The sequence below is a fragment of the Taurulus bubalis genome (genome assembly GCF_910589615.1).
Source record: "Taurulus bubalis genome assembly, chromosome: 21".
Taxonomy (NCBI): domain Eukaryota; kingdom Metazoa; phylum Chordata; class Actinopteri; order Perciformes; family Cottidae; genus Taurulus; species Taurulus bubalis.
The window spans coordinates 11,383,176-11,395,512 of NC_136609.1; the positions used below are offsets into that span (position 1 = coordinate 11,383,176).

General features: G+C 42.6%; 1 protein-coding gene across 1 annotated transcript; it reads right to left on the reverse strand.

Annotated features, from left to right (window-relative positions):
• Window positions 1-1,046: 1,046 nt before the first annotated feature.
• pln2 (phospholamban 2) lies at window positions 1,047-1,208 on the reverse strand (the record flags this gene model as incomplete). The annotated part of the gene is made up of 1 exon (XM_079236933.1): window positions 1,047-1,208. One exon carries the CDS (start codon window positions 1,206-1,208, stop codon window positions 1,047-1,049), a length of 162 nt encoding a protein of 53 aa, XP_079093059.1.
• Between the last annotated feature and the right edge of the window lie 11,129 nt (window positions 1,209-12,337).

Consider the following 12,337-nt stretch of genomic DNA (forward strand, 5'->3'; position numbering starts at 1 on the left):
CCATAGTTCAAACAGACATAGAAGAACAAAACCACACTTTTATCTCCATAATGTCTTAATTCCAAATGTAAATGCAGGTTATAGTTTTGACATTTTCAGCCATGGCTATTACAGTGAAGGTAAATAACATGTACATGTGGCTGGTATGTGCTGTAATGAACCAAAACATGTCAGCATTAGTCAATAACAGCTTCAATAACTAAACAGACACAGAACACATCATTTAGTTCAATCACACCATGCAAAGGGAAGTCTTCCTCACTACTGATGAAGAGCCAGGTCTAAGTCAGATACTGTGTGTTTAAGACTCTCTACGTTCACACTTCATAACAGACGTACATTAATCTCTCAAGCCCAAACAGAGTATGTATTTATATATATATACATATACATATATAGATATATATATCTATATATGTATATGTATATATATATTGTGATTTTTGTGTTCATGTAGCCCATTGAAGACGCCTGCAGGTAAGCTGCCTAAAGGTTGAAGATACTTTAATGTGTACTTCACATACTTTACAGACTGTTAGAGTACTAATGATTTCTAAGTATTATATCAAGTTTTTTATTCATGTATGCTAAGCAAAAAAATAAATCCTAATGGAAAATAAATAATTTCCAGCATGTTTATCTTGCTGGTGGTGATGATGGGCTGCAGGAAGCGACTGTGCTCATTGGAAATTAAACATCAGTGATGCATTGTATTTTGCACATTACTAGTTAAGCAGTCATCAACTCTCCTTCGCTCAAAACAACACACTGTGGTGTAAGCGGGCTGTTAGTCTGGATGAGCAGGTACACAAACACACAGTGAAGCTCAAACTGTGGAAGGCGGGTCACGTTAGATCATTCCCTTGAGAACGAGAGGCAGGGAAGCTGATCCCTGATCAGCTCTGATGGAAATCATTCAACATTATTGTGTTCAGCCGGTGTCAGACAGGGTTCGGCTGATCCATGGGGAAATACGACCTGTATATCAACAAGAAGCAAAGCCATATCTCAGCCAAACCCGCAGCCCGGCAGAGCCAGACTCCCTCTCAGCTGCTCAGCAGCACGATGATGTAGATGAGCAGCAGGCAGATGAGGATGAGGGTGAAGTTGACGAAGAGCTCCTGCAGGTTCCTCTTGACCTGCGGAGTCACCTCGATCTGAGACGCTCGGCGGATGGCCGACTTGGTCATGTGCTGGACGCGCTCCATGGAGACGGCGGGCCGGTTATATTGTGATCGGCCGGTAGCGAGAGGAGGGAGCTCGGTCAGGCTGCTGGGCCTGTTTGGGGCCGGGTGGAGCTGGACTGAGCCGGTCAGCGCTGGGACGAGGAGGTGAGGTCAGGGAGATGGTGGTCTGGTGTTTAGGCCGCCCGGCCTGAAGCGGTTCAGTCCTGCAGTGACACAACAAGCACAGAGGCCTTCTTCTCTGTCTTCTCCCTGCTGCTGGGAAAAAAGTAAGAAAAAAGGTCAAAGTCATATCCCTGTTCGCCTCTTTAAAAATGACAATACAAAACGAGAGGTGCCTCAGCAGCTGCTGAGTCCTGGATGAGACCTCGTGTGACCTTTTCTGTATCGCAGCCCACGGTGTGATGATAAGAGAGCTCAGAGGTGTCGAGTCAGACTCCAGTAGCAAAACAATGCGACTGACAAGGTCTGCATTCACACGGCGCGGACAAAAGACGTGAACCCAAACGCACCATGTGACACATTTTGATTAGGATTAACTAAAGTATACAACATGACCACCTGAGGGCAACAATGTTGATTTCATCCCTGAATTTCAGCATTTAAAGTGAGCATCCAAAAAGGGTTATGTGATGACTAATTCATGTTAAAGCCCTCTAAAATCTTCCTTTTAAAAACCCAAACATAAGATATTCATGACTAGAAAATCTACAATCAGATTAAAGTATTAAAGTGTTATTTTCTGACTAAGTTGTTCTGCCAAAGGTTTGCCAAAATTAGCCAACATCGGCATGTTGAATGAATAAAAGATGAAAAAGCTGCTGAATCCCTTCTGTCATCTGATGTGTGGACTTTCCTGAGGTCAAGGTCACGGCGACGAGGTGACCTTGGGCTTTTGCATCAGCGGTTCCCGTAAACGCTGAAGCGTCTCACCACTCGTGCGTCGGCTCTGCTCAGTGTTGGGCTATTTGTACGAGATTAAAAGTCCTGCCGGCGGCCCCTGCTGTGTTTTGTTGTAATTCAGAAGCGGAGAACGCCGGACAGCGGCTTCGGATCCCCGGAGCCTTGTTGTTAGAGACGTCTGATGTTGGGCTGGTGGTCGGTGCAGATATACATCCTGTGTGCTGAGGTTTGTCCCGAAGGCGGCAACGGAAACAAAGTGGCCGTTTTGTGTCGCTACGCATTCTTTCACTGTAACATTAAAAGCATCTTTGTTTTTCTCCTCCTTGTTTACTTCGCTGCAGCGTGGAACCAGTAGCAGATAACAGAAGTCCTGCTATCCATCCGGTGGCTTCTAGACAAATCAACACTTCTATTTTTATCATTTCACTTTTGTCACCACTTAGCACTTGACATGTTACCACCTTAACACACACACATACACACACACACACACACACACACACACACACACACACACACACACACTTGGGAACAGCAGCATCAGCCGGCTTTGAGACCTTCTGACCTGACTGAAGTGTCGCCAGGAGCTTTTTGAGGTTTGATTTCTGAGACCTGGAAACTGAAACAGCCGCGAGAGAAAACGTGCTGCAGTTTAAAATAAAGCCTCGGCTTCAATTGCCGGCTTCAGAGGCTTCGTTTAGTTTGAATTGGATGCATAAAGCCGGAGGGACCGAAGCAGAAACAGATGTCACATTCAGGGTCGTGGAAGAAGAAAAACAGCGTCTGGCAAATTGTGATAATGAAGTCAACTTTAATAGGAATGAAGCTTCAGGAAAGAAGGCCACTGAAGGTTTGTCTTCTGGAGATTACAGTACGTTCTATCTCGCTACTGAGTTTAATTTGTCTCTTGTTATAAGCAAATTATATCTCTCAAAAATTATTATCAGAGTTTTTACTAAATCAAATCCTTGTTTTCTCTTGTTTCACGTCCCCACTTTTTAGCGGTCCAATCAGATGCGAAGGCAAATTAATTCAAATCGTTCTTGTAAGGGCTCAAATATCCCGTTTCACTGTGAAATACAAAATTAACCTAAATCACTGCACTTTAAAGATGGTCTAATCAATATTTCCGGATGAAATGACTGTGACTTTGTCGTTCCCAACACCTAGTGGCCATTAGATGAACTCCAGCTGTGGTGGCTTAACGGCCGTCAGCCTCCCCGTAACTACAGCTCAAACTGGACTAAACCAATACCAGTCATCCCTAAATCAGTCAACACTTCAGGTCATAAATGGAGCTTTCATTCGTCCTGCCAGCACTTTGACCTTCGACACGTTGGCCTCAGATTGGGAATGGTCTCCTGTGCCTCTGCAGCTCAGACCATGTGAGTGGCTGGTGCTCCGCGTTATCCTCCGCTAGTCTGTGCACATCGTTATGTGCCGAGTGCCGACTGTCAGTCATTTTCACGCCAGAAGACGGCCTGTCGCGCTTCACCGTGCGAGTAATCCTCATTTCCACAAAAGAGAAGTTAAATGTTGACATGAAATAAACCCGGGCTGTCCTCTGTCTGCGGGTTAATGGCTCACGCAGCTCCACAATCCACCAAAACTTTTCTTTTCTCTCTCTTTTTTTGTCATCACTTACTCCACTTCCTCGAAATTAACACATTTCTGTTATAAATAGCTGCCTTTTGCAACTTGTGGCACATCACCTGAGAAAATGATCAAGGAGACAGATGCATGCTGACCTGGTATCATAAGTGAGGCATGGTCAGCCTCACCCTGCTTATAAATAAGATAAGTTATTTTTGTGACTTTGTTCCCGTGGACAGAAGATTCTGTTGGTTATTGATTTACTGAGCAACACCAGCCACTGGCTTTATTTTTGTTTCCTTTGCTTTTTACATGTTTGTATTATTTATAACTAGGTTTATTTACCCCCAAGAGAGGCCACCATGAAGTATAGGAAAGCAAATCTGTAGCCAGGATGGAAAAGTCCAAACACATCAAGGTCAACACAGGACTCTGACTCTAATAAAATCATCTTCACAAGTTTAGCATCCACTGAAGCACATTGGATCAATCTCACCATTAAGACCTGTGAAGCCAGCTGTCATATCAGGCCAGATTGATTTGGTGAACAGTTAAACTGTAAAATCAATGCTCCTCAGCGCTCTAAAATCACATCATGTGCTTTGGAGATGAGTGTTTCCATCTCCTCCTGCCCCTGTGGTCAGAGCTGAATGTGAACTTGTTCATCAGAAGACCTGATTCCCAGTGTATCTCAACACAAAACAGCACACTGCTACACATAAGATCAATGACGTCATCGCTCAGCTGATTAATAAACATCTGTTTTACATAAACACGGTCATGGTCATTGAATCCACTAGAAATAACAACACGTAATGCTTTCCCATGACTCGTCTGGTCCCGGTTCATTCTCAGCGTTATTATCCCCTAAACGTCCTCTGCTGTCATCGGTATCTTCCACATCTACTGCTGTAAAATGAAATGAAAAAGCAAGAGCAGCTGTTTCTGTGGAGGATGCTGGATCTTACCTTTCAGATGGGAACAGAGCTGGTTGGAGTTTGAGAGAGAAATGTCAGATATGCAGCGCTCTGCAGGGCTGTAAACACAACGAGGGAGAGAGAGAGAGAGAGAGAGAGAGAGAGAGAGAGAGAGAGGCAGGACATCCTAGAAAAGATTTTAGGAGAGTGGGGATGCCATGATTTATACGTGCTGCACCACTGTTTGATTCACATTAAATCCTAAAATCTAAAAGTTGTTAAACCAGGTTCCCGTGACCCTTTAAAGGTCTAAATACACTTTAAATAATGTTAAGTCATCACAAGAGTTAAATCTGTGATCATTTCATTCACAAATAAATCATTTTAGACATGTCTGTGATCAGCATGTCTGTGTGTTTTGGGCATCGATCACTAATCAAACCCGTAGGATTAGAAACTAACTCACGAAAAGGTCAAATATTGTTACATCATTTCCCAAAAGCCCAAAACAGTTGAATGGAGACATAAGGGAACAAATTTGGCATGAGCTCAAGCAGAAGGGTTATCATGACATATTCAATCATTACAACTTTATTGCTGGTGTTTTTGTACAAATGATTCCCTTCTATAAAAAAATGCTAATACAAAGTGCTAATTTGGACGCTAGTGACCAGGAAGAGCTCGTGGGATTCATTTCCTTGTGCTCGTCCAGCTCTTTCCACTTCCTGTTGCTGAGCATCCTGGACGTGATGGACGTGTTGGGAGTTATAGTTTGCAGTTTGGCCTCCGATCAAACGCCGTGGCTGCAGCACTCTATTGTCTTCATTATCCCGGCGGCCTGATAGGCAGCTGATACGCGCACCAGGCAGCTGACGGCTCTAAATATACAGCCTGGCCATGACCACGCAGGCAAAGAGTCTGGGAATTGATCCTCCGGGATCCCGATATTGTTGAAGCAGCGGTGACAAAATCATTTCCCAAATAGCCTTGTTTTCTAAATGTGTCTCGTTAAAATATAAATCCAGAAATCTTTTATTGTTGCTGCCGTTGGAGAATAAATAATAGATTTGTCTGCTTGTTTGCTAGAATTCAAGAGCAAGAGCACATCCCATCTGCTGCTTTTTAAGATTTAAGGTTCATTTATCCTGCCACCCTTCAACGTGAAGGTAGTCGCATCTGAAGTACGACTTGTGACATACCAACTGATATCATTATGAATAATAATAATAACTTTATTCATATCGTACCTTTAAAAACAACGTTTACAAAGTGCTGTACAGAGAAGCAAAGCACAGTCATACATAACGTCAACACCGGTGAACAAAAAAAGGACCATACCATAAAGGCAATGAACAAACCAAACAAATAACCAAAGAGCAAATGGAATAGAAAACAAACAAATAGATACAATAAACAATAACTGTATAAAAGGACATACAAGGACATAAAAGGACGACATCACTTGAAAGCAATTCTATAGTGATTTAAAACCCATTTTTATAGAATATAGGTTAACACATGTTATTTTGGGTTTATGTGTGATGTCCTGGACAGCATCCTCCACTTGGACGGAATCAAAAGAGACAAGCCCTTTAAAAAGTTTAAAAGTTTAAAAAAAAGAAAGTCAGGAAAAAGTAAAAATAACCCCCTGCCGCGGCCCAGAAAGCTTTGCATCTGCCTTAAAAGGCGAATGTGTGTGTAAACAGGCTGCGGGTCACGTTCTGGGCAGTCGGCTCTGTAGCGGCTCCACTGCAGGAATCACAGATGTGTCTGTACCCTTCATGACGACTGTACGCCTCCAGAGAGAAGATATATGTGTCTGTACCCTTCATGACGACTGTACACCTCCAGAGAGAAGATATATGTGTCTGTACCCTTCATGACGACTGTACGCCTCCAGAGAGAAGATATATGTGTCTGTAGCCTTCATGACGACTGTACGCCTCCAGAGAGAAGATATATGTGTCTGTACCCTTCCTTCATGACGACTGTACGCCTCCAGAGAGAAGATGAAACCGATGAGCGTCCCTTTGGGGAGGCTGAGGAGAGGACACGCGAAAACAGACCAATGCTTTCACAAACAGATGAAGTGGGGAAGAAGGATAATGTTTGTGAGTTATTAGCAGGAGAATAAGAACAAGTATGTTCCGTGTAAACAACGTGAAAACAGAAAGAACGACGGAGCGGTTTAAAAATAAAACGCCATAAACAAAACGCCTGCTGTTATGACAGTTCCTCAGGATTCATCCCTCTGGAGGTGATTACAGTGTTTCCAGGTTCTGTATCAGTAGCTTGATGAAGTTCTTCTATCTTATTCCCTCAAGCAATTGGAGAACGTCTGTTTAAAGTCTGGTGACAGTCTCCACGTTGGTGCTTTTCAGGCCTTGTAATAGAAAGGGAAATAGGGATCGTCCCAGAGGGTTTAAGCTGCTCTTTAAAGAGTCAACATTGATGTAATGACGTCATGGCGGAATCAAGAAATGCTCTGCTAAAATAAAGCGACTATTTGAAAGGTCATCTGTCGCCAATCTGGATGTAGATTTTGTGTTTTCTGTGTTTGCATATTCCCGGCCTCTCTCTGTGGATGCTCTGCAAGAGCATGTTAGCATGCTAGCATGTTAGCATGCAGAAGAACGTGTGATCTTTGTGATTAACTAGTGCTAAAAACGCTCTGCCTCACCACTCCCACATCTAGACTGATGTCCTCTGCTGCTGACCGCTGCTATAGCGCACACTTATGCTAATTTATGTTGTTTATTTATGTTGTTCTATTTTGAACTTTTAACTGTTTTTGCACTATCCACTTCATGTCAGACAGAGAGAAACACAATTTCAGATCTTCAGTATGTTTGCACAAATAGAAGAAGTGACAAATAAAACTGACTTTGACTTTGATGGACTGTGAGTATCTCGATGATCCATTTTTATCTACACAAACAAACGGCTTTTTTTATTTCCAGCTGAATTGTTAAAAAAAAAAGTTCCACAATGTTTTTTTTGTTTTTTTTTATTCGTCCCAGGAGCAGCTGAGCTCTGCAGCCTTACATGGTGAAACCCCAGACTGCCAGAGAGAGAGAGAGAGACAGAGAGACGTCCTCATGAAACGTGTGATGGACGTCCACAGACTAAGGCTGTGTGAATATGACGCTGCATGAAACTAAACAATGCCACAGACACGTTGTAAACACACCGGGAACGACTGACAGAAGGAAGCGTTGAGGATGTGTTCGCTTCCAGAGGCCGAGTCCTAAGCTGCCCTCCTCTCCTTTCATCCTCCGACTGAAACCAGCATCACGTTCTAATTCGACGGCATGAAAGCCGATGACACCGCCGTTCATTATGCTTTTAAATCTCTCTTTGTCGTTGTGTTGATGTAATTGTTGTATATTGCTGGCGGCGCAGGAGAAAAGAGGTAGAGGCAATGAGAGAGAGGGAGAGAAAGGGCACTTTTAGGGTGAGGAGGGGTGGATGCGGGTTTACCCCATCAGCTGTGTTTACTCTGGAGGACTTACTGCTGCTGTTGGCAGCTTCACACACATTCTCTCTCTCTCTCTCTCCCTCTGTTCTCCAGATATAGCCAGCTATGTGGAGAAGCCCTCGACCAGCTTTTCCCCCAGAGGCCTCATGGGTTCATCTGATATGGGCTTTTGAAGCACAACCCCAAAACAATTCTCCTCTGAAACTACACCTCTAATGACATTAAAGTGTTTCGCAAAGATTCAATTTAGAGAAATCTACTTTCGAGACCCGGGTGGGTTGAAGGTTCCTTCAGGCAGTGGAGGCCTGGTGTTATTCAGCATTACAGACGGTTTAGAAACGTTCCCGTCCCGGGGGGTAAATATGAAGAAGAACAAACCGTGATGTACAGTTCATGCTTTCACATCTCTAAGTGACACACGGAGCTCCGGGTTATGCTTCGTTTAAACGGATAATTAAGAGTTAACACTGAACATAATGTGATCATGAAGTTGAAACACAGACCACATACACCTTGATCTGATTGTAATGAGTTATATGGATCGTTAAAGTCCTGTGTTTTTTCATATTTAGGTCACAGATTATTACTCAAAGTGATCAAAAACAGAAGAACAGACTCTGAGGTTTCTGTGTTTAGAGGAAACAACATATTTCACTTTTTTTGGAGACACTAAACACTCAACATCCGGTCGATTGTTTGAATGTCAGTAGAGACCAGGAGGTTCCTGGTTCCTACAACGTGAGTGACTTTAACAGGACGGTCCTCATACTGTGAACCTTCAAGCATCCTCTTCATCACCTGACACTCAGTGGGTTGTCACAAAGGTGTTGTTTCTGTTGTGATGAGGGGGTTTTGCAGCTTGATAGGGTCGGCCTTACATGCAGGTCCTCAGGGTGACTTTAAGCCAAAAGTATTCTTCTGAAATTGGCTTCAGATTCTACGAGTTCTGGAAGATTTGAGACTGGATTTTTCATCCACTCTCATTTCATATTATTTCATAAATGGGCTCTTTATCTCGGCTGAAGCCTTGATAGAGGCTTTTTCAGGGTGCAAGCCTGCATGGTGGTTGGAGAAGTCGAATGTGACGTCCCGGAGATATTCAGACTTAATCCTATAGCTCTCTGCATCCAGCCTGCTGAGGTCTCTTCATCACTTCTCAGGATGTGATGAAGAGTTTCCTCCTCAGGGATCAAAAGTCCCACAAAAAAATTCTCTGCCAGTGCTTTTAAATACAGAGTCATTCTGATCTAATATCAACACAATGCTGCACACCCTGTCTGAGGCATCCACCTTTAACATCTCCTGAAATAATCCACAAAGCCGCTAACATAAATAAAACACACCCATCCCCAAATGAAACGCCACAAATCCTCAATAGTTTGCCTCCCCGTGTCATTTTAAATCCAACACACCTGATGCTGAATCTCAAATGACTGCTAACCCATCCTACTTATGTACCACAATAGCTGCAAGTAAGCACAGCAGGCTTCTGTTGTAACTCTAATCCCGGCATGTGTGTTCGTACTTCTTCAATAAAGCCGCATAAAAACAATGCGCAGCCGGGCGTCTGGAAATAAAACCTCGCAAATCTGCAGCACCTGATCGCAGTCGCGAACCAGCGCCTCCAAATGACGGCATTCCCCCAGAGATACCCGGCAACACTCACTCAGAGACGGAATGCCTCTGGACGCCCGGCATCTAAAAATAACACAAATCCAGCGCACTAGGATCTTTAGACACACTTGTCATTCCTCTGAAAATAGAAAGCCAAATCTACTGGGGCCTATAGTGTGAGAACACGCATCAATTTGGGTTTTGTACAAAAATGCTCTGATGCGTCAGGATTCTGTGGAGTCTGTGTGACATGTGGAACAATGCAAATGACTTGGAACAACCCACAGACACTAATCTATAACGTATTGATTGTTACAGGAGGTGCGTTGCAGATGCTGGTGATCAAGCATCACTACATGTCCTTTCCGCTGGCCGCCGTTAGCAGTCAGTTGGCATTCTTTCCATGGAGTCATCAATATAGTGTCATCACATCGAGGCTTTAGAAAGAGTCACAGAGTGGGCAGTCTGTGGTGAACTGGTCTCTGCTGGGAGTCCTGGAAAAAGCTTTCAGTGTAATTAAGATGCAGCAGTGGAGGTCAACAGCTACTAAATTAGTTTTACTACTTTAATGTAAATGCATGGGGACTGACTCCACAACCCATTTAAGATTTGACAAAAAAAAGTGGGTTTGATGTTTAGTATGTGATTTTATTTGTAGGGCTTTCATCTTAGGGATCTCACGCAAAACCTGAAATTGCTACTTGCAACTTTTGATAAAAGAGAGTTAGAGAGTTAGAAAGTCAGACAGACACTTGTCTCTGTCCAACTATTGCAATGTATTCCCTCTCCTCCGAAAAGTATTTATTTACTTGTGAGAAGTTGGGCTCACTGGAATAAACCCAGTGGTGCAACAGATAGAAACACTGTGCTGAGCTTCACATTGTTCTGGCTGCAGGAGGCTTGTTACGCGTCTTTTTAATGTCTCTCAAATAATCATAATCTTTCTGAAATGAAATCAATATCACTCTGCTCATCTCGACACTTTGTTTGGACGCAGCCTGAATCAAATAATCTGATCGGCTTCAGTAATTGAGAGCGTTCTGATGATGATGATGATGATGATGATGATGATGATGATGATGATGGAGTCGTCAGAATGGCAGCGATTGGCTGTAAAGGCCAAAACGGAGGATTGTGATTGGAAGCTGAGGTATCTTTGATACACAGGAAAGTTGGATGAGAGGAGTGGAAAAATAGCAGCTCTATTTATAAAGGCCCATTTCACTGAAGAGGGTCATCCGTGTCCCTCACAGGAACACAAGCAGGACGCCTTGTCCCGCTTCCAGGAACTCTGTCCATCACACGTCTGATCTGGACTCCGGTTTACCTGCGTTCCTCTTTTAATATCTGTTCATAAGCACAGATCTGTTTTTGTACAGCCCGTCTGCAGGGCTCACAGAAGCAGTTTACACCAGATGAAACCAGAAGCTGCTCTCCTCGAAACCTCAATGCCTCTGCTTGAAGAATAACGCCTTGTTTCTATTCCTAACTCGTGGAGAAGTTATATTAAAGTCATGTTCTGAAATTATTTCTGATAATTTAGCAGATCATAAGATTGCCATTTAATATGCAGTTTCTAAGAAAAGCACATTGCATTGTTTTTCTTGAATGAATCCTTAATTAAGCTCCAAGGCATTTTTTAGGATTTAGCTCGAAATAGCATACCCAAACTAAAAAGGGTGTATCTCTGCAACCACAAGGGCTATTTGAATAATTTTGGTGTTATAATAAAGGCAACCGTTGTGAGCTTTTGGTCAGATGTGTAAATATTAGTATATATGTTGCTGACAAAGAGTAAATAAAGATTGAAACACAGAACAAATAGAAGTTCCAGGTCCGCCTATAGAAAAAAGCACTTTCAGGATGATTATCTCCTTGAAATGATGCTTCACTAAGAAGAAGAAGCCCTGAGGCTCTCCCACATCATAGCACAATATGTGAACAGTCTCTCTGCACTGTTTTCACTTGAACAAGTGAAGCAGAACAAAGTCAGATTGGGTAAAGTACAGAGAGAATTCAGGCGAGGTTTCCAAAATTTGCATTTCGGCACATTTGCGCATATTTTCTGTGACATTTGAATTTTTTCATGTAGCAAACCTTATATTTCACTTTCATATGACTTATGGTGTTAAACAAACTTGTATCAGTGTGGATTTACTGGGGGAAATGCATTTTTCCAACAAAAAAAAATAAAATTTCAAAATGTGCTGACTCAGCGATTGATGTTGCTGTGTTCTTTGGTTCGTATCTCGGTGATGCTTTGCAGCAGAGGGATTTGGTGAAAAGATTTGGAATCTGTGTGGAATTGTCTTGCTTTTTGCTATTTGTCTTTTTCTGATAGCACCAAGCTACGGGCTGCTAGTTCCGGAAACATGCAGAGTGGGCTGACTCTGAGACAAAATTATAACTATTTTATTTTAATAATTATTTTAGTTGGTGTTTGAGTTGTGTTTAAATGGCTGACTAATGATTGTAGCCCATGTTCTCTTGTTTAATTTGATGTGTAGCATCAATATATCTGTTCATGATTATTGTAATGTTTTACACAGTTTAATTAACATTTTAAAAAAGGACCTGTATAGGTCCATTCAGGGCTTAAAAGGTTCCCTCAAATTAATGACTCAATACTTTGTCGTAGAGTAGAGTTT